This window comes from Pyrus communis, chromosome 4 (genome assembly GCF_041283825.1).
Source record: "Pyrus communis isolate YQ-2024b chromosome 4, ASM4128382v1, whole genome shotgun sequence".
NCBI classification, from domain to species: domain Eukaryota; kingdom Viridiplantae; phylum Streptophyta; class Magnoliopsida; order Rosales; family Rosaceae; genus Pyrus; species Pyrus communis.
In genome coordinates this window covers 23,773,027-23,796,383 of record NC_142568.1, presented here as the reverse complement: position 1 = coordinate 23,796,383, position 23,357 = coordinate 23,773,027, and the positions used below count along the sequence as shown (strand labels likewise).

Here is a 23,357-nt window from a genome sequence, read left to right as displayed (position 1 = left end):
ATCTATATTATTATCTATTCTATTACGAAAACCCTTCTTGTCAACTTTTTGTCATTCTTTTTTTCAATTTTACCCTCACTTTTAATACACAATACTTACATAAGGAGGGTAAAATAGTAATTTTGTATCTTTTGAGAAAATGACAATCATATTCTCATTTTTTCCTATTTCATCCTCACTTTTGATACACAATATTTACATAAAAAGGGAAAAATGGTAATTATGTAATATTAAAAAAAATATGCCCTTATTAAGAGATCTCATCATCATTGTCTCATACTCTTTTTAAAAAATTTAAAAAGTAATCACACTCCTTAATCAAAAACAAAAAAGAAAATGAAATTATTCACACACAAAGTGCGTGCTCATCTTCTAGTTATTATTAAGAGAACCCTTTTTGTCAATTTTTGGTCCCTTTTTTCCGATTTTTCCCTCACTTTTGATACACAATACTTACATAATGAGGGTAAAATAGTAATTTTGTATCTTTTGAGAAAATGACAATCATCCCTATTTTTCCTATTTTACCCTCACTTTGATACACAATATTTACATAAGGAGGATAAAATAGTAATTATGTAATATTAAAATAAAATATGCACTTATGAAGAAAAATCATCTCACCATCATTTTTTCATATTCTTTTTAAAATTTTAAAAACTAATCACACTCCTTAATAAAAAAAACAAAAAACCAAAATGAAATTATTCACACACACAGAATGTGTGCTAATTGGCTGGTACCAAACTAAAGAAATTCTTACCCCCACCCCCTCCTCTATCTCTCTCCTCCTCTCTCTCCCTCTCTCCCCCCACGAATATATAGCTCTCCCTCTCTACCCCCACCAATATATAGCTAGCCAACAATTCCACACGTATCATCCCTCTCTACCCCCACCAATATATAGCTCTCCCTCCCTACCCCCACCAATATATAGCTAGCCAACAATTCCACACTTACCACTAAGAACACAAATATAAAGTTCAAGAACGTTTTGTTGTCAAGCAAACACCTAAAGAGAAAGAGGAAGAGAGGGCCATGCCAACTTAGATAGTTGATCAGCAGAAGAACTCGATCAACTTCATCTGTAGAATCATGTACTTCAAAGACTCATCATCTTCAGCTTCCATGAAAAGAAAGAAGGTTAGACTGAGAATTCTACCATGCTCCAGTATATCCTATATGCCTGAACTTTCAGCTGCAAAGGCGAAGCACTACTGCTCAAGCTCATCAGAGAGACATTGGCATAAAAGGCAACCAAAGTAAAGGGGATGAAGAGGGAAAAAGAAGGAAAAGATGTAACGTCCCGGCAAGTCTGGTCCTTGGCTCATAGTAATTACTTTTTATTTAATTAATTTCTTTGCTGTGCTCTTCCATATCTCCCCAACACATGGGGATCCAGACTCCAACTTTATATTCTCATCAGTTCATGTCTTTTTATCCTTTCTGAATTATGAATTAACCATTACTTTCCAGTCACTGTAATTTCTTTGTTCTTTTGAAAAGGATAACCTAATTATAATATTTGAATGTTTAGCTTCTATCAGAACCTAGATTAGTGCCATAATCATTTATTGTTATACAACAATATAGGGGTAGGGGCATAGGATGTATAAGCCATCAAATGAACTCGCAATAATTTAATTTAAACTCATTATTTATAAAAGTCGAACTTAATGTGTTTTTCACTTACAAGTGGAGATTAATCGGCCGTAATGCTAAACGGCGTTAGGCGCTAATCGGGCGGTGAGCAGAGGTCTAGCGCCTAGATGGTTTTTTTTAGTTTTTATTAAATTTATTATATATCAAATAAATAATTGTCTACTTATACTTAAAAATATACATAATTGTATTAGGATACATAAATTGCAAAATAGAAGGACACATAAATTATAAAGTACTATACCATATTGAAAACATTAGAAACAAGCTTATAATAAGTGTCGATGACCAACCACCTAACACGTAACCTAAGCTGCCCTAGACATAGCGATTTAGAAAATTGCTAACCATAGCCCTAATCATGTCACTTTTCTTGCTGAATATTAACATATTAATATATTAATACAATACTATATGCTGTCCAATATTTACTATTTGACGGTTTCCATATGCAGTTTCATTTTTATTAAATTTTAAAGTGTATATATTATATGTACTAGCGCACAAGGTCTTAGGACTTTGACTTCTTTCTTTTGGGACTCGGTTCCAAGGATTTAGAATGCTATTACTCGGTTCCAACAATTATATTTATGATGTTTAATACTTGTTTGCTCATCAAGCTAAATTAAGTGACATATATAACATATTTATGTTTCGTTATTCTCTATAAGCTTATGACTATGATTGATGTGTAATTCTTGTATGTTTTCCAATCCCAAATATAATTGGGGATTGCAAATGAGGAGATTCATACTTTAGCATCTCCTTATGGAGATTGATTTTGTTGTTTTCTTAACTCGACACTGTCCTAAGCAACTCAATTATCCCTAATGCTAAGCTTTATACATTTTAATATCACATGTGGCGTATGTATAAAATGACATTGAAATAATTAGGAGCTTGTATTTCCATGAATCAAGATACTAAGAAGAACCATGATTCATGGAAGTGGAATGGAGTTTATCCGGTGCATATGCATCGGTATTTAGTATGTACAATCTCATAATATTAAAATTGTCAACATTCAACCATATAAATTTAGTCATCCTTTAGGAGTTAGGGGACGCGGGGATCGTTCTATCTCGGACTTAGCCCTTTCGAATCGCTCTAAGCGAGAAAAAAGTAGCTTACTTTGTTGTTGATGGCTAATTCCAGGTCTTGGTTCTTTCTAATAGTCTTGAGTGGGTTTAGAACTAAACATAAGGTTAATATTGTAGTCCAACGATTAAACCTTATGTGCAGTTCGATTTGTCTAATCTATTATAATCTTTTTGGTAAAAAAAAATCTATCATCCAAAACACGAGTGCATCACATGTACTGGTGGATTGGAAAACTATAAAATTATAGCCTCCCGCTGTACTGATTGATCGAGTAGAGAAGTCGACAGATGACAAGTTTTGAGTTTCACTACGTTGGGCTCTGTCATCATGTTGTGACCCAGTATTGGGATAATCAGAGTAGAATTGGGCACACCACCACAGTAGAAGTCTGTTAGGTATGTTCACTTTGTTCCTGATTTTCCTTGGACCTTTTACTTCAAGCCCAAAAGTCCAGAAGCAACACCTGTCCAAACTTCTCAACCATGGTGTGAAATTGTACGTTAGCGCTTAAGTGCTAACTTGAGCACATTCCATAATTTAATTATAATATGAAATTCATAGTTAAGTATTTTTTTCAAAGATAATCTTAGCAGGTCATTTAGTACTATAATTTAGTAATATTTTTCTCCACTTGTGAGTAGGTTCGAGTCTCATAAACAATGTGTTCGCAACTAATTTATTCACCCGCCTCCTTAATGTAAATATAACTTTGTATAAAAAAATCATCTTAGCAGAAATTCACCCTAATCTCAAATAAAAAAATCATTTAGCTATTTAATTCTTGTCATGAACATTTCATTATTTCACACATCATGAAGCGATTTTAAATAAATAGTTCATACCCGTATAATTTTTTTTTTTTTAAAAAGACCAGCAAGTTGCGTTATTACGGCAGTCCATCTTTTCAAGAACCATGAAGACTTATAAAGGCATTTCAACCTTTCATGTCCACCATTGTGTGATTCACCAAAGCAAAAAATTAAACACAGAACATACCATGTCGAAGACGAACCTAAAATTCTTCATCAACCACTAAAATATCGTATCAACCTACTAACTGACGAAGAACTACTATAATTCCATATCTCGATCCATATAGTGTGATGCCCACAATTTCATTGATTCCCTCCTCCATCTTGATTTATTAATAAAATGGATGGATGAATGATTAGTGGTGGTGGCGGCGGCCGTGGCGGTGGCGCTTTAGCTTTAGTGGCTTTTGTTTTTTTGGCATATCAGCATGTGGGGGCACCTAACCTCGTAATCATGCACCCTCTCTCCCTAATCATTTTTGGACTCATATTTTCTGATTTCTGTGTCAATAATAATATGACAAATAATTTGATTGAATTAAATCCTTTTCTTTTCACATGGCCTCCAGCCTTTTCATGTTTTTATGCTTTTTCAATTATTATCTATCTTCTTCCATCCCACAATTGCAATTCAATTATTTATTTTTATTTTTTTAGATTTATGAATAAATAATTGCAATCAGCCAGATGAGTGCATGTGAAGTTATGGAAGTGACTGGAATTTGGAGGTCCCTCTCCCTCTCTCTCCTCTCTCTTTCTCTCTCTAGAGATGAAGAAAGTTCCAAGTTGTCTATCTTCTAATGTTTTTGCACCTTTTAACATGGAGAGATTCCCATATGCTCAAATTAATCATGTCCATGACCAATTAAACAACTCACTTCATTCTCTATTCCATTAATCATTTAACCCATAAATAATATTAATTCAATCCTTAATTTCATAGTCTAGTGATTTTCGCACTCCCGTTTTCCACTTCTATACTCATCTCTTTATTTTTATCAGCTGATTCTCTTTTTATTTCTTTATTTTTTCTTTTTATAAAGGGGACCAACTGGTGGCTTTGCTGCGGCAGTCCACTCTGTAGGAGGTCGGAAGACTGACTGAGGCATTTCAGTCTCCTTTTGGAACCATTGTGTGTTGCTCCAGCCTCAAAAATCGAACTTAAGATGTGTCGTGTGGAATACGAGCCTGTAATTCATCCCTAACTATTAGCTCACGTTGTGGTGATTAGTTTATTCTCTTTTCATTCATTCAATCCAAGTGTAAAAGAGCAGAAAATAAAAGAAGAAAATAAAAGTACGAAAGTTACTTCTTTTTCACATACAGATTCGCGAAACAAAATAGGAATTAAAATACTATAGAGCAAATGAATAATGTCATGATTTGCCAAGTAATCATGAAACAAAAACGAAAGATCAAAGTACAAATTTTCGAGAAAAATTATAGTTAATAATTAACAAATAATGCATGTCGAGTTGACTAAAGACGAATTATAAGAAGAATAATGGAAGCATTATCATCTGTAAAACACATCCTCTCCATGTTTTGCTGTCTGGGAGATTTCCAATACCTCCAAACCTCGACAGTCATTCACTCATTAGCTTCCAAGAACTCCATATAATTTAGCTGCTGCAGATCCCAAGAACCCACGCATTCACAATAAGCTAATCCCCCATCTGTCATTAGTTAATCAAATCCAGAACGAATTTCTTGACACTCTCTTACTCCCTCAGAAAATGCCACCGTTCTGATAAGAAGAGGAACGGAACATATAGAAGAGTAACAAAAATGTCAACCCTCTTGGTGTTCTTCTACTGCTTCGCTGCCACCACTCTTGTTTTTGCTCAAACTGCGCAGAATGTGGAGTGGTCGACCTTACTTTCGATCAAAGCTAGTCTCGTTGATCCAACCGGCGGCCTCAATGATTGGAAAATGCCGAGCAACGCAGTTGAGGGAGGTTCGCCACATTGCAACTGGACCGGAGTTTGGTGCAACTCAAAAGGGTTCGTAGAGAAACTGGACATCTCCAACATGAACCTCAGCGGCCATGTTTCCGATCACATTCAAGGCTTGCGCAGTCTTTCGATCCTCAACATATCTTGCAACGCATTTGAAACATCGTTGCCAAGGATGATAACCAATCTTACGTCGCTGAAGAGCATTGACGTGAGCCAAAACAACTTTGTTGGCGAGTTTCCAACGGGTTTCGGAAGGGCTTCAGGACTCACATCAGTCAATGCATCAAGCAACAACTTCTCAGGATTTCTTCCGGATGATCTTGGACACGCAACATCCCTCGAAATCCTAGATTTCAGAGGGAGCTTCTTTGAAGGTTTGATCCCTACATCTTACAAGAACCTGCAGAAGCTGAAGTTTCTTGGCCTATCTGGCAACAATCTCACCGGAAACCTTCCAAGAGAACTCGGGCAGCTTTCATCACTAGAGACTATGATTCTCGGATACAACACTTTTGAAGGCGAAATCCCAGCGGAGTTTGGCAACCTCACCAATCTTCAGTATCTTGACTTGGCAGTTGGCAGTCTCAGCGGCCAAATTCCACCTGAATTGAGTAGACTGCAAAAACTCACCACAGTTTATTTGTACAAAAACAATTTCACAGGAAAAATCCCACCAGATTTCGGTAACATTACATCGCTAGCGTTCTTGGATCTCTCCGATAATCAGATTTCCGGAGAGATTCCTGCAGAGCTTGCACAATTGACGAATCTGCAGCTTCTGAACTTAATGTGCAATAAGCTCACAGGTTCAGTTCCTGCCAACCTCGGTGAGTTAACCAAGTTAGAGATACTTGAGCTGTGGAAGAACTCGTTGACAGGTCCTCTTCCAACAAACCTCGGAAGGAATTCCCCGTTGCAATGGTTAGACGTGTCATCGAACTCATTGTCGGGCGATCTCCCACCAGGTTTGTGTGATTCCGGCAATCTCACTAAACTCATCCTGTTCAACAACTCCTTCTCCGGACCAATCCCAGTAGGGCTTTCGATATGTTTGTCATTGGTTCGTGTTCGTATGCAAAACAATCTTATTTCGGGATCCATTCCAGTTGGTCTGGGAAATCTTCCAATTCTTCAGAGGCTAGAATTGGCGAAAAACAATCTTACTGGCCAAATTCCTGTTGACATTACTCTGTCTGCTTCTCTTTCCTTCTTCGATGTCTCTTGGAACCGCCTCGAATCATCTCTGCCTTCGAGTATCCTTTCGCTTCCTAATCTTCAAACCTTCATGGCTTCCAACAACAACTTGCAAGGCAAGCTACCGGACCAGTTCCAAGACTGTCCGTCACTCTCAGTCCTCGACATTTCAAACAACCACATCTCCGGAAAAATTCCACAGAGCATAGCTTCTTGCGAGAAGTTGGTGAACCTGAACCTCAGAAACAACCAGTTCAACGGGGAAATCCCTCAATCAATAGCGACAATGCCTACATTGTCAGTTCTCGACCTGTCCAACAATTCTTTGGTAGGTCAAATCCCGGAAAGTTTTGGAAGCTCACCAGCCTTGGAGATGCTTAACTTGTCTTACAACAGGCTTGAAGGTCCGGTACCTGCAAATGGTATCCTAATGACCCTAAACCCTAATGATCTCGTAGGCAATGCCGGTCTTTGCGGAGGCATACTTCCACCATGCCCTCACAGTTTAGCCGCGACAGCAGCTCCTACTCGAAACATGCACATCAAACACATCCTTACTGGATTCATCGTTGGAATCTCAGTAATTTTGACTGTGGGAATCGCGTTTCTCGCAGGGAGATGGATGTATCGGAAATGGTACTTGTATAACAGCTTCGACAGTTGGTTTAACAAGACCAATCAAGAGTGGCCTTGGAGGTTGGTGGCATTTCAGAGAATTAACTTCACAAGTGCTGACATTCTGGCTTGCATACAAGAATCGAATATCATTGGCATGGGCGGGAGCGGAGTTGTTTACAAGGCCGAAATCCATCGACCCCATTCGGTTGTAGCAGTTAAGAAGCTATGGAGACCGGGGACGGACGTTGAAAGTGGTGATGATCTGTTTGGAGAAGTGAACCTCCTCGGCAGGCTCCGGCATAGAAATATTGTTCGGTTGCTAGGGTACCTTCATAACGAAAGCGACGTTGTGATGATATACGAGTTCATGCCGAACGGGAACCTCGGGACTGTATTGCATGGAAATCAAGCCGGAAAGTTGTTGGTCGACTGGGTTTCGAGGTATAACATAGCAGTGGGTGTTGCACAAGGTCTGAACTATCTCCACCACGACTGTCAGCCGCCAGTTATTCACCGAGATATCAAATCGAACAACATTTTGCTGGATGCAAACCTTGACGCCAGAGTGGCGGATTTCGGGCTAGCAAGGATGATGATCCACAAGAACGAGACAGTTTCAATGGTGGCGGGATCTTACGGTTACATTGCACCTGGTATGTTAATTACCAGAATAAGGTTTTACTGTCAAAAACTAGTTACCATGTTAATATGAACTTTATTCTCTCTTCCATTATTAACAGAATACGGATACGCATTGAAGGTAGATGAAAAGACTGACATCTACAGCTACGGCGTAGTTCTGTTAGAGCTTATAACCGGAAAGATGCCAGTAGACCCTGCGTTCGGGGAATCTGTGGATATCGTGGAGTGGGTTCGAAGGAAGATGAGGAGCAAGAGAGCCTTAGAAGAAACACTGGATCCTAGCATAGCCGGTGAATGCAAGCATGTTCAGGAAGAAATGCTTCTTGTCCTCCGAATTGCGCTTCTCTGTACGGCAAAACTCCCGAAAGACAGGCCGTCCATGAGAGACATAATAACAATGCTCGGAGAGGCGAAACCGAGGAGGAAAAGCATTTGTGAAAGTAGAAGCCAGAAAATTGGCAAGGAGAAGCCTATATTCAGCACCTCACCAGTCATGGGTCTTCTGTAGGAACTCATTCTGCAGGGATTTTCTTTCGTGTTTTATTTTCGTTCGTGTAAATGTATTTTTTCTGTTCTTTCGACTAATTTATACCGCGCATTCATAGCAGGATACAACGATGAACATTCAACGAAAAAGAATTACATTGTTTCAAATCGAAAATTCTTTGTACCTCCAGTAATTGCAACCAAGCGGTACCTTTATGCAGTTTGCGTTAATTCAAGGGTCGAAAGAGGGGGTATACATGAGTTACATATGTTCGTTGTCCAGACGGATAAACACAAAAACAACAAACCGAAGACATGCTTTCGAAATGTATCATTCTATTAACAATTCTAACCACATACTAATGAAAAATGGTGGTTGAGAAGGAAAAATGTATGCCTCTTCTCAAGCTATAACTATTTCCTCTATAACTGGTTTACATCTCCCATACCAAAAAAAGACAGAAAACGAAGGGCATGAAACGTGAGGACAACAAAGACCACATTGCACCGCAAACAAGCAGCGAATCTCATTGTAAATAGGACGGATATTACCTTCGAGCCAAAAATGGGAATTGGTTCTACAGCTATCTATTTCTCGGAAATCTATTCTGCTGCGCTTAAAAGAGCTGTTCCTGATACACTCCCACCTTCGAGAAAGCTGCCAGACAGTGGCTGGAAAGAACGAAGACAATTACAAAATGAAAGAGAGAGACTCGTTAGGTTTTATAAGATGTTAATGTTTTTAGATTTTCAGAAAACTCTTTATTTAGGTATTATAAATGAGCAGAACTTCTAACGACGAATTTGACAGATAAAAACTTCATACAATAAGCGAAAAGGAAATTCAAAACTTTGCACCATCAGAAGCACGTAACTACTAACAGATTAGATATACCTCCCTATCATGAGATCCAGAAAGGAAAAAGGGCTCTTTTTCCCGAACACCGCCATTTTCTTCAAAAATTCTTTGCAAATCCTGCCATTACCAAGAAGAGTCTATCTCAAATTGAAGCAATAAATAGATGTCACTCGTAGTTTGCAGATATCATACAACTAAGTCAACGAACATAGATATATGGAGATTAAATTTACTGGATAAAAGGAGATTTGGCTACTAGTCGAATTAAGAGATATGCCAATTGGAAAATCAATACAGATAGTTTACCTTTCCAGTCAAGATTTCAAACTCAAGCAACTCGTCAACTATCTTTTCAAGAACTCGACGATTTATGTGAAGCATTTCTTGCGCTTTATAATATGCTAAATCGTATATCTATAAGAAGAGTATAATTCTAGTACGTTAGACCAGCCAATATATCACTAATTGATTAGTAAGAAATAAGAGTCACAGTCGTTCATGCCTTTTCAACTTTAGCTGCCATCTCATACTCATGGTTGTTCCCCATGCTTAAAGCAGTAGACTAAGCAAATGAAAACATGTAACATATCAGTAAACAAAAAGCCTATCGGACCCTTAAAGCAGATAAAAACAATTAGGGCTCGAGATTTAATGGGATTTTTAGAAGTGCGAAGAAAATATCACCACTTGCTACCTCATTCTATATCACATGACCAACTTTTAAATTTAAAGAAAGAAGAATACCGCATTAGTGCGATAATATATTGCCGGACTATCATCAGGCCCCCAACCATACTGAATGACCATCCGTGTAGCTATCTGTTGCAAAAGGGGGGAAGACAAAAAACAGAAAAGTGAGTTATGGTTGCATATCCTAGAGATAGTTTTTGCTTCGTACAGATTGAGAAGCACAAAGCAGAGAAAAAATCAACCTCCTGTGACTGCGTCAACTCTGAAGAAGAAAGAAAGTTCTCTTCCCCAAAAGGCAGTAGCATTTGTGATGCAACATGTGAACCGAAACAAAACACAAGCTTCTTTTCAAGGTATGATCTTGATTCAGAATTCGCGCTCCCGGACCCTTCATTTTTCACCTTGGTTATTTTTGTGCATCCGATTCCCTGTTAAAAGAAGCTTAAATTTCTCCACAGTTTTCCCAGGTCTAATTCTGTAAATTGAACACCTTTTTTTCCCAAGTAACTACAACTATGGCATATAAATTCACCATATACGAGGAGGCGCATTTAATAAAACATACAAAATCAAGTAGCAACACCTTCACTCAGTCCAGGTAGGCTGTAACTAATACATCAATTAACTATAGATGCAAAACATTCATTGAGAGATCTAAAAACATGATATTTAAGAGGACAAACCTGCCAAGACAATGGCTCCAGCCATATATTATCGACAACATCAAAGTTTGGCAATAGAAGGGCAATGAGACCACGACCAGCAGCCCAAACAGCATGTGGGAACTTGGTATCCCTTGTCCACTGGAAAACCAATTAACTTATATTAATTCACTCTTTTATATAAATATAAGCTTCCATCAAAGATAAAAATGAACTTATATAATTAGGTACCTCAAGAGGAGGGTTTAGAAGTTCGATTCCATTGGTTATCTGACCATATGGCTCCATCAGATCAACCACACTCTGCAGATCCTCTTTAGTCAATGCTAGCCCTAGATGATTCACCAGCATTTTGCTTAGCTTTTTGCCAATTTTGGTTTTCCTCGCCCATTCAGGAATGAAAGTGCTGAAAGTCTGCAAGAACAAGCAATAACACCATTTCATTTAGGAAACTGCATATGAAAATGACATGAATTGCCATCCGCCCCCACCACTAAAACAACTAAAACTGAAACGCATAACCGAAGGTGGCCCAGCCCAGTAGATCCCTTCTCTTATAGAAACACGAGAAAAGATCCTGAGGGGTGATGGCCCCTTGCTTTTGTACCGTGAGTAATAAGCACTCTAGGCCTTGAGTTGATACAAACAACCACAAAGCCTTGAATGATATTAAGAAAAAAATAATACTAGAAAGCCACCCTACAGACAAAAATTGAGTAGTAGTTAAACAAAGATAAATAGACAAAACAGGACAATATAAAGCATGTGGCCAATACACAGTCAACCAAATGATACATGCGTGCTTTCTGTCAAAGACAATGAGAGAACGGTATCAATTGTTTCTTACCGCAAACCAACTACAGTAGCTCAGAAGTTCATCAGTATCAAGAAACTTGCTCCTAAAAGCGCTACCTTCCAAGGATGCAGGCACCAGCTTTAATTCGATAGGTCGCAAAAGACCTGTCTTTTCAGCAACCTGAAGGCAGAGAATGTTGAAATGTAAAGTGCAAATTACTAGAAAAGAATTTAAGAATAAATATGATGGCATATAATAAGGTAACAAGTTCCCAACCCACAAAGGAAACTTATCCACCTTAACAATGGCTTTAGTGTGAGAACAAATAAGATAAGAAACTGATTCAGCAATTACCTTTCTCCAGTCTACAAAATCAATTAGTTCACTATCCATTGTTTCTTTTGCAGCCATATGTAATATCTTCTCCCTTTCTGCTTGAGTTGGCCTTTGAAGATGAAATACTCTATCCATGCGACCAGGGCGCTGTAAGGCCTCATCAATTTGCTTGAGATTACCAGTAGTAGCCATCAATACAACCCCATCTTGTTTCTCAAACCTGCAGAAAGTGTAGAATAAATTGCAGATCGTTCCTAAAATCACTATGAACACAGTTCAAGTCATGCAAAAAGGACACTCAACTTTATACAAAATACCCATAAAGAATTATATATAACCCTACAAAAGCCCATAAAAGAATGCTAATCAAGGACTGTTAGTCCAATAACCAAAATAAGAGCTGAGAGTTACCCATCAAGTTCCACAAGCAGTTGATTAATAAAAGCCTCGTGATCCTGATTTTTAGTGTGGATAAATTTTCCACGTACACCAGCAAAGAGGTCAAAATCCTCCACAAATATGATTACAGGTGCCTGAAAATGACATAAAGTGCCTCAGAAAAAGATTTAAACATAGAAAGATACAGGAAATTTACTTCATAATCCACGCAAAGTGACTCAGCTAGATAGATGGACAGCTACCAGTTCTCTCGCTGTTTGAAACAGCTCCCTAACATTTGATGCACTTTGCCCAACCCACAGTCCAGCCTCCAACTCTTGAGCTTTAATGTTAACAACAGGCACCTTAGCTTGAGCAGCTATTGCCAGTGCTAGAGATGTCTTTCCTGTTCCCCTCTCCCCTACAATCAGAACCCCCTGCAAATATAAAGAATAAACAATCTCAGGAGCTGATCAACTACTTAACTATACCCAGTACCCACAGTGTCAACAAGCAGAACTGTAATGTATGTATCTGAGATGGATCCTCTATTGAAAAATTGAAGAAAAATAAAAAGAAGAAAGATCAACAGATGCTCGTAGCACCAAGGTAACATTCAAATATCATGTACTATGGCTATGCATTCAGCAAAACTAACATGCTGAAAAATTCTAAAACAAACATGACAAAGAAAAATTCTAAAACAAAGTTTGAAAAGCTAGTTACCTATAACATCCTTTTTAATGTAAATTATATAGAATACACTACAGAACATTCTCGAAATAACCATAAATTATATAACATACCCGAGGTGCACGGGCACCCATTTCTTGAAATGCACCAGGATTTTTCAGAAATGCCACAACTTCGTTAATTTCCTCTTTCATGGATTCAATACTGGCGAAGTCCTTCAACGGTATTGGTGGATTCTTCACCCTCTGCAACCAGCCATAGATCTCACCATTTAATTTATCAAAACTCATTTAGTTATAACACACAGAAGAACTTTAAGTTCCAAGTATGAACCTTCATTTGGTCGAAAGCCCTTGTTATAGGATCAACACCAGCCTTTTTGTTACCTTTAATTGTCCTCACGCGGTAATTAAGATAATATTTCTGCAAGAGATGAGCAAAAGAGGGGATCAACTAAAGGATGCACAACTATGAAGCTAAACATTATGGTTAAAGATCTTGAAATGAATACCACTTCCATGTCAAGAAATAAGAAACCAAAAATTGCTGCTTTTCAAAAAATATTGATTATCAATGGTCACCTAAGTTGTATCCCATTTTCTTTCACAATCCAAAAATGAAAACATAGGATTCAATGATTCATAGAGACTACTCAGACCCCCAAAAGAATCTGCTGCTTTAGTTCAACAATATATTCAAGACATTAAAATATTATACAATACTAAGGTTCACAAAGTATTTGCAACACAGCTTTGCACATTAAGATTATGAAAACGTAATTGGTGGTGCTATTAAGAAATATGTATAGACTAACCTCAAATAACGCAAAATAAAATAAGATTGTAAATGACAAGAAACAATAGTACAATGCTCCAACACACAAGCAACAGTTTGATTGTCATAAGGTTCAAACGTAAAGTTGTTAACAGAAAAAGGAAGCAGGCAATACCACTCTCTGCAATTTCCGCATGTTTGGATCTCTGCGTAATGGCCCGTAACCAAGAAGTCTGGGAATTTTTCTCTTCATAAAACGAAAGAGATGAAATAAAACATATCCGTATATGGCACTTCTAACGAGAAACCAAAAATACCATTGGATGTCATCCGTTCTTCTGGATTTATGATTCATTTCTGCCTCAGATTGCCATTTCAAGTACCATGTTGAGGCAACAGCTTGATCAATTTCCTCGGGCCATGCCATCCCCAACTGTATTCTTACCTGTTATAAGAAAAAAAGATAGAAACAAAGAATCATAATCATTTTAGTAAAAAAAACAACTAAACAGGTGAGAAATGAACATACAGAGTAGGGTAGTATAATCTCCACAAGAGGAAAAACTATTGTCATCATTATGTCGTCATTTATATTTTTGAACTTCTGAAGAACCCAATCTCTTGTATACGATACTGCTCTAGTCTTCCACAACGAATTAAACAATTGATGAGAAAGCCTTATAGGCAAGAGAAATTGTTGACGGATATCCAACTCAGAAAGAGGAATCCACATCAGGTGAACAGCAGTTGGAATACCACAGGCAAGCATTTTCATGTACAGCCCATCAAACCCTCCAAAATCTTCAAATAGCATTTCAAATTCCTAGTATGAGAATTTAAAGATTAGAAACATAATTAAAATAGCAAACAGCACGAAAAATTTAACAAAGCGTTGCATTACCTTAATGTCAACATAATATTCCTTGTCGTCGCCCTTGAGTGCAATATACATGGCACCCCAATCATGCCTAATTCGGGCATGCTCCACTAGTTTCTTTGACACAGAGAAAGGAACAGCTACTGGATCCATTTCCCATCTATTCTTTTCCTCATTGTACCACGTCTTTGACACCACCCTGTCACGGTCCAGAAGAATAAGTTCCTGAAATTGACATTTGATAAACAGCATATAACTTTAGTCTATAAAACTATACCATATAACTTCACATGAAAGTTAGTCAACCTTTACGTTAACTCAGAAAAATTTACGAAAAAAATGACAATAATGAAGAGGATGCAAAAGCTACCTGTCTCTGGGCCACATACTGTTTACCAAAATCAACATCTTCTAATAGATTTCTTTTAAGGTCTGCCTTAGCATCTTCACGCCACTTCTTCCACCCATGGAACAAATGGAGGCCAGCAGCTTTCGGAACCACAACCTCCTTATCTCCAAACATCCACTTCAATTCAACTTCCGGAAATCCCTTCACCACCTCATCCTCTGGTGTTTTTACAAGAAAACGCTTTTCGCTGCCGAACTTCTTCATATTTTTCCTTATTTGAGCCTCAGTCTTTTTTTGCAGCTCCCTTGAATCTTTAAGGCCTTGTTTTATACGTTTAGCAAAATCTGTCGAATTAAAGAGAGGTCCCGGATCATCAACCTCCACAACATTTGGCAGAATCATTTGCTCCAAATTGTTTCTTTGTGCATTTTCCAAGTCTTTCTGTATATCAGATTTAGAAAGCTTGGTAACCGAGTCTTTTGGCACACTGCAACCACATAACAATTGATACTCACACAACGAAATTGATTACTAATTTTTCTTTTTCCCAAAAGATATTGCTTTCAAAGTTGAATAAAAAGCATCCAATCAAGCAAAACATTGCGAAATGAGAAAACTATGAATTAGTGTGCAATTTTATCAAATCCACCGGCAAAGTATTATGCATACAGACAGTAAGCAGTACATCAATTAAGATATCAACTAAACTTCGATTAAGTTAATCACTTTCGACATCATAATTTCACCAAGAATTACTAATTTACAGGATAAAAAATTATACAACTTCCAGTCCAATTCAAATTCATGAACATAAATATGACTGTGCAATGAATACCTCTCAACATTCTTCCTCCTCATTTGGCGGGTAAAACTCTGAACCAACTGCTCACATTCCCTCTCAATAAAACAAAGTTCCCTCACTCCATAACTCAATGCCCCTGTCTCTCGCCTCAAAATCCGATCCTCAATCTCTCCAACCTTCTCCCAAATCCCATTATACTCCTCCTCCAGACTCCCCAGCCTCTCTTCCATCCTCTCCTCCATCTCCTCCGCCTTCTCCTCACCCGCATTGCCCACCAACTTCTCCAATTCCCTCTTCACCTTCACCACCTCGGCCACAACCTCGTCGGACCGCTTCACCAGCCCCTCCTTTTCCCTCCTCAACTCCCTAAGCTCCCCATGGAGCCTACCCAATATCTCGTCCTGCAACTCATCCTTCTTCCCCCTCACTGCCTTCCATGCCGCCTCGACGAGCTTCACATCCCCATTTCCTCCTCTAACCTCATCTACACTCTTCAGCAACACACCCACCGTCTCCAACAGTCTCCTCGTATACTCCGAGTACTCATAATTCACCTCCTCCTTATCCAAAACCGCCTCCGAAACCAGCGGCGCCGCGACCGCAACACCCCGACCCACCCGAAGCTGCGCAAACCCGAAAATAAAGCAGAACAGCCCCAACACTACCTGCCTGACAATGCGTTCGGCGGAAAGAGCCGGCCTTTCTTCTTCCCCGGAGCCGACACTTCTGGAAGCTTCTAGAAGGCTAAAAAGGCGGGTATTGTGCGGAATCGAGAGTGGAATTCGGGGGGTTTTCGGGAATTTCGAAGCGAAAGTTTGGATTTTGATGCGGCGGTTTGCGGCGAAACTTGAGAAGCGGGGATTTCGGGACGGCGCGAAGCAGCTGGGAAGGGGGCGGAGGGCAAGAACGGAGTCCATGGTGACGCGGCTATCGGAAAGGAGTGAAGTTGGGGCTGGAGGTGGAAGCCATTGTTTGTTGGTGTTGGTTTTTCCGGTGGGAAATGGATTGACTAGAAAATGCAGAGGAAGCTGGAGAAGGAGTGAGGAGCGAGAACTGAAAGGGGGTTTCAAGTTTGGGTCAACGGCCCAAAAGTATTTGGGTCATCAGCCCAAATTTTGTGCTGGACAAATAAGGCCCAATATAATCAATTTTGTCATTTTTTTTAGTACCACAATAGAAATAGTGAGTCAAATAGTTAGCTGTTACGAAGAGAAGAATGAGTGAGGATCGAATCTGCACCAAGATGTATAGGCATAATTGTTTTCTGCTATTGCAATAAAGCGTTATTCACCAAATTTATCATGTTAGATTTCATAAGAATATCATTATTTGTGATAAAAACGAGAAAACTTGAGATGTTCCTAAATCTCGTAACCTTCTTTTGATATGTCCGGTCGATCTCAAGTTTGATTTTGTGCAATCCTAATCTTATAAGATGTGTGATTTTATATTTAAAAGGACAAAATTTTCACATTATATGCTCTCTTTTTTTCTTCTTAAATAAACGAAAATAATCTCAATCGACAAATTTGATGATATATTATAAATTGACCATTTTCAAAAAATACGGAGTCTCGAAACCAAATTAAAGGTTGAAGAAACAAATCAAAAGAAAATACATGAAAGCATTGCTAAAATCCTCCATTATTTGTTGGTGGTGGAATCAATATCAAACTTTTGCCGACCATGACATATTGTGTAACGTTTTTCGGCAACTTATATTACTTTTCAATATTTGATGTCCGATGTGGCCGGTCTAGACTTTTAATCAATTAAATTATTTGGTGCCAATTCCACGCCAAAGGAAATATTTTTCTCATTAACTTCTAAACTCGTTTGAAAATGTTTTTAAATGACTGAAAATAATTTTTGTGAAGTTGATTTAGCGATTTTGGTAAAATTGATTTTAGGTCCAGAAAGTACTTTATGTGTTTTTTGGAAAAATCACTAGATATATGTTTCTTGCAAGAATTACTTCAAGTGATTTTCTATGATCCAGTTGAATTTTATTAAGGGTTGGTTTCAAAACATTTTCACCAAAAACGCTTTCATTTATTTGAAAAACACTTCCAAACGAGTGATGAGTACTACCACAACTTGGAGAAAATTTTCAAGTGTGCTCGAAATAGGGGATGGTACATCACATTGTAAGAGGAGAGAAGTTTTACTTTTCAAGTGTTTTTCCAATTTATAATAATACAATGATATGTGGTGTGTCAGCCCATTTGTCAAATTGAAAAATCTTTCCACCATCAGGATTCGGAGTCGTGAGCAAAAATGAACCCACTTTGAAAAATCCTAAGACACTTGACAAGTACATATTATGACACGTGGTTTGGAATTGAAGATAGGGATGTCTTTAGATATTTGGAAGACAAATAATAATAAGAAAAACTAACAAAAAATCTAAAAAAACTTCTATTTTAATGAAAAGTTTTTTTTAAAGGTATAGTAAATAATAATAGAAAAAAAATATAAATATGGGTTTTCGTTAAAAATGAATAGTACGAGAGTGTTTTGTTAAACCTTTTATAATAATAATGCTGGTAGGCAAGAAATAATAATGCTGAACTTAAAAATGGAGCCGATTTGATGGGATAGCATGAAAGTGAAAGGGCAACTCTCAAACAAAGCCAAAAGCACCCTTCTTTGTCGCCAAAAAAAACATCTCCACGTATAAGTTAGTGCTTATCTTATCTATGGCCTTAGTTGAAATAAATGGTTGATTAAAGCAGTGTGGTTTTTTTTTCTTTAAGAAACACAAAATACGTGTGTGTTTCTTACGAGAAACACTTAAAGTGTTTTCAATGATTCATTTGAATTTTTATTAAGAATTAAATTCAAATAAAATTTCATTAAAAGCGCTTACAAACCAACCAAACAATATTTAACGTGCACATAAGTGCTCTTTGAAAAGCTTAGTTTGGTTGGTAGCATTACAAAAACCTATATGTAAAATATAATAATTGAGAGACCAAAATTTTAAACTAAATTTACAAATCAAATGATATATCATCAATTAAAAGAAGTACGTTAATTAATATTTAAATAATAATTTAATTATCAATTACCACATTATCCATAAATAAATTAGGTGTCAATCATTAGATATTGAATGCCCTTGAGTTGTTTATGATTGTGGATGAGAAATAGAACAAAAGCTTGATTATAATTAGGAGCAGACCGTGTCATAATATAAACGGAAAAGCAAATACATTTTACTGTCTTTCCATGTATATTATGACACATTATATTATGATACATAATGTACTGATTGTATTCGAAATACATTAAAAATTTATCGATAAAGCGGTGAGTCGGCGACCATTCAAGTTATGACCCATCATTCTGTATCCTCACTCTCCATTCTGTCTGAGGTTTGGTCACCTCTTGACTTTATTTTATAAAATTTTGTAATTTTTTATGCTCTAAAAAAATCTGTAAAATGCACAAAAAAAACAAAGAATATTCTGCCACCTGGAGGATATTCCTAAAAAATTTATTTTTACAAGTCATCCGAGGGTATGGTTACAATAATTTGTGCACCGAGATATGAATTGTTATGTAAAAGTTAATTGGAGTTCTCTTGGTCTCTAAACATCATAAAATGGTTAGATCATTTCCAGTCACACTCTTTAATTTAAGTAACAAATTTCAGCTAAGATTATCGAAATATTAATTTATGATATTTTTAAAAAAGTTATACTCTAATCATATTCTCAACTTTTAAGAGCAACCATCCGTCAATAATTAGATAATAAAAATTAATTATTTAAATTAAAAGCTCCTTTCTCCTCCTTCATATTGAAGAGTTACTGGATGGATTCCTATTTTAGAAGATAAATAGTGAGCATGAGCGAAGAGAGTGAGGAGAAGGACTCGTGTTGTTAAAATAAAGATATGTTAAATTTTTATTCTTATCTTTTTGTTTGATCAACACGAGATAGTATGTGACAATATACTCGTATCATATAAATTATTTTCAAAACACAGGTATCCTTATTAATAAAAGGCTTCCGAAAAATTAACGAAGAAAAAGGTAGAAGCTTGAAACCAACGCCTTCCAAGTATAAGGCTCTTACGCAAAAGCAGACAACAAAGTAAACCAAGCCAACCTCCATCAGCTCCTGCTTTTTCCCCTCTCTCTAAAGCTTCCTCTGAATTCACTCAACCTCTTTTTCTTTTCTTTTCAACTCTCTCTCTCTCTCTCTCTCTCTCTCTCTTTCTCAAGTCCCAAGTGTAGAGAGAGAAATAAAGAAAGAAAGCTATTTCCTCTCTCTCTCTAAAATATTTCGGAAACATGGATGCAGAGAGAAACTTGAGAGGGTGAGTGAAAAGCAGAAATCTTGGAAGTGCTTTTGTGGGTTTTTGAATTTGAGAGAGTGAAGATGTTGGGGTGTGAGTGTTGGTGGTGGAGCAGCAGTGAGTACCAATTGTATGATTACTCAGAGCCACAGCCCTTCTCTCTGCCTTCACCTCTTCCACACTGGCCTCAAGGTAATATTTCCCACCAAGATCCTTTCTTTCCTAAACAAAAAGCACTTTTGCAGTTAATCACTTATCTCTCGCAACTGCTTTTTTGATGGGTTTCTTTCTTTTTCTCTGTTTCTTCAAGAATTGAAGGCTTTATGTCTTGTTTTAGCTCATTTTTTTCAGCAACTTGAAGTCATGAAATTGCTAATTTGTATTTGTTGAAGAATGTAAAAATAATAGGACGGATAATAAATGGTTTCACTACTAATTGCTCCGATATCCTTTTGGACTCATGATTTCTTTGATCCCATATGCATTTCTCTCAAATTTTTTTTTTCAATGTTTGGTGGTCCAACTTTGTTTTATTTAAATAAATTAATGTTTACCTGGGAAATATTTTTACTCTTCATCCTTAATTAGCAATGGTAATCATGGTCACCGCATTTATTGTCGTTAGATGAGTCTGAATTTTTAAAATTTGTGTAGTAAATAGATCAGATCACACTCATATAACGGCAATCAATCATGTGAGAGACTACTTAAAAATACACTCAAATTAATTAACTTGGTCAATATTTGAAAGACTCTGAAAAGCCATGGAAATTGAAGTTCTTGGAGTTTGAAAGCTTCAATGTTCTTTTTACCAAAAAAAAGGTCAATGCTAGGGTTTGCTGGAAAATGCTTTTTGAAATGATTGAAAGCGCTTTTGATGAGAGTGCTTTTGGATCTAAATCTTAGTAAAAATGCAAGTAAATTTTGGAAAAGCACTTGAAGCACAGGAATCACTTCGAGTGCTTTTGGAATTCAATGCTCACTTTTACCAAAAGCGCTTTTAGTTATTTTAAAAGCACTTACAAATGAGCCCATAAACTTTTGGTGATCTCCAATGTTTGTTTTTAAAGTGTCGAATTATTAAGGTATCTCTAAAGTTCTAAATTCTTCCTTGACTGAAGGTTAATGTAAAATGTTTGAAGCTTGCCTCCAAACTGCATCATAGGAGCTTGATTTCGAGTTTCATTGATATTTGTATAGGTTGATTTTTCTGTGTATACTCAGGTCCAAGAGGAAAGTAAAGATTATAACTAATAAACCTAGAACATGAATGTCATGCTAAGATTTTACTGTCATCGGATAAATGTTAATGTGTTATTATGAGCTCATTTTCTGAACAATGTGTACTGTCATTGCTTCAGGCGAAGGATTTGCTACTGGAAGAATATGCCTCGGAGAAATTGAAGTTACCCAAATAACCAAGTTTGAGAGCATCTGGAGCTGCAATCTGTTGCGTGGAAAATCAAAGGGTGTCACATTTTATAGACCTGCAGGGATCCCTGATGGCTTCTTTTGCCTTGGTTACTACTGCCAGCCCAATGACCAGCCATTGCAAGGGTATGTTCTTGTGGCTCGTGAAACAGTTGCCAGAAGGGCGGAAGATGGTTGTACCCAGGACTCAGCATTAGAGTTACCAGCTTTAGAAAAACCGGTTAACTACTCGTTAGTCTGCAATGCAGATTTAAGTGAAAATGGTTGTGGTTATATTTGGTTGCCAAACCCACCTGTTGGTTATAAGGCCATGGGTTTTGTGGTCACTGACATGCCTGAGGAACCCAGCCCCGAAGAAGTTAGATGCGTACGAGAAGATCTTACAGAGACTTGTGAAACATGTGATCGGATACTTGCAATGGATTCAAAATTTGAGGTGTGGAATACACGACCCTGCAAACGGGGTATGTTTTGCACTGGTGTTCCGGTGGGTACATTCTTTTGCAGTACCTACTTGGATTCTAATGAAGAGCTACAAGTTTCTTGCTTGAAGAATTTTGATTCGTCCTTGCACGCAATGCCAAATCTGAACCAGATTCATTCGCTAATTGAGCACTACGGTCCCACAGTGTTCTTCCATCCTAATGAGGTTTATATGCCATCTTCGGTACAATGGTTTTTCAAAAATGGGGCACTTTTGTACCGGGAAGACACTGGGAATGGTGAACCGATTGATCACAGAGGCTCCAATTTGCCTGGTGGAGGGGAAAATGACAGTGATTTTTGGATAGATTTTCCAAATGACGATGAAGTTAAAAATCTTATCAAGGCTGGAAACATAGACAGCGCGGAGCTATACGTTCATGTAAAACCAGCACTGGGAGGAACTTTTACAGATATTGCCATGTGGGTGTTCTGCCCCTTCAACGGACCATCCGCCATTAAAATTGGTTTGGTAAGTTTTGCATTGAACAAGATAGGCGAACATGTCGGTGACTGGGAGCACTTCACTCTCCGAGTGAACAACTTCACCGGAGAACTCTGGCAAGTGTACTTCTCAGAGCACAGCGGTGGCAGATGGGTGGATGCTTTTGACTTGGAGTTCATTGAAGGCAATAAGCCAATTGTGTATTCTTCAAAACACGGTCATAGCAGCTACGCTCATCCCGGGACTTACCTCCAGGGTTCATCGAAGTTTGACATAGGGGTAAGGAATGACGCTGCTCGGAGCAAGTTTTTCATTGATTCGAGCACCAAGTATCAAATTGTCGCGGCCGAGTACCTTGGCAAAGGCGTTATATCCGAACCATGTTGGTTGCAGTATATGCGAGACTGGGGTCCGACCATTGTGTATGATGGACGAGAGGAACTAGATAAGTTGATTGATCGTCTTCCGTTCTTTGTTCGATTCTCGGTCGAGAACTTAATCGAGTTGTTTCCTACGCAACTCTACGGGGAGGAAGGACCAACTGGCCCTAAGGAGAAGGACAATTGGTTAGGAGATGAAAGATGCTAGCTCTCCAAGCAAAATTGTCATCTTAACTACTTTTGTGTGAAACAACGTTGTAAACAAATTTCTTGTGTAACAAGCAATAGCGTGAGGCGGGAAGTAACGCCGCCCTACTACGAAAGGTTTGTTCCATTAGTCGAACCATGCCGGATGTATTTATTATCATCGGAAAAAAAAAGTCCGGTAGGGACCCCGAAAATCTCTTCCGGGAGGGGTGAAGGAACTCGATCGGCTATTTACAAAGGTCGTTGTACGGAATTCCAATTTCCATGTCAAACGAGTTAAAACAAATGGCATTGAACACTGCTTAAAGTTTACATGTTAATCCGAAATGGGACAGATTCGAAAGAAACCGATATTATTATGAAACACGGTGATCAAATTGGCTAAATTTGCCATAAATTTATACGAATTAGAAAATT

The 23,357-nt window shown here is 37.8% G+C and overlaps 3 protein-coding genes across 3 annotated transcripts; 2 read left to right on the top strand and 1 right to left on the bottom strand.

The window, feature by feature from the left end:
* Positions 1-5,067: 5,067 nt before the first annotated feature.
* LOC137722953 (uncharacterized) lies at positions 5,068-8,648 on the top strand. Its single transcript, XM_068462086.2, has 2 exons — positions 5,068-7,998; positions 8,086-8,648. Exons 1-2 carry the CDS (start codon positions 5,364-5,366, stop codon positions 8,493-8,495), a joined length of 3,045 nt encoding a protein of 1,014 aa, XP_068318187.2. The 5' UTR covers positions 5,068-5,363; the 3' UTR covers positions 8,496-8,648.
* A 19-nt stretch (positions 8,649-8,667) lies between these two features.
* Positions 8,668-16,734, bottom strand: EMB2458 (FtsH extracellular protease family). Its single transcript, XM_068462085.2, has 19 exons — positions 15,723-16,734; positions 14,909-15,374; positions 14,563-14,763; positions 14,191-14,484; positions 13,837-14,106; positions 13,221-13,310; positions 13,001-13,132; positions 12,458-12,631; positions 12,228-12,349; positions 11,835-12,036; positions 11,532-11,660; positions 10,916-11,098; positions 10,706-10,825; positions 10,265-10,450; positions 10,077-10,151; positions 9,835-9,894; positions 9,639-9,746; positions 9,369-9,449; positions 8,668-9,145 (listed from the first exon to the last, which is right to left on the bottom strand). The coding sequence occupies exons 1-19, from the start codon at positions 16,604-16,606 to the stop codon at positions 9,077-9,079; spliced, it is 3,846 nt and encodes a 1,281-aa protein (XP_068318186.2). The 5' UTR covers positions 16,607-16,734; the 3' UTR covers positions 8,668-9,076.
* Positions 16,735-19,718: 2,984 nt separating this feature from the next.
* Positions 19,719-23,226, top strand: LOC137721897 (hypothetical protein At1g04090). Its single transcript, XM_068460920.2, has 2 exons — positions 19,719-20,186; positions 21,356-23,226. The coding sequence occupies exons 1-2, from the start codon at positions 20,078-20,080 to the stop codon at positions 22,939-22,941; spliced, it is 1,695 nt and encodes a 564-aa protein (XP_068317021.2). The 5' UTR covers positions 19,719-20,077; the 3' UTR covers positions 22,942-23,226.
* Positions 23,227-23,357: the final 131 nt, after the last annotated feature.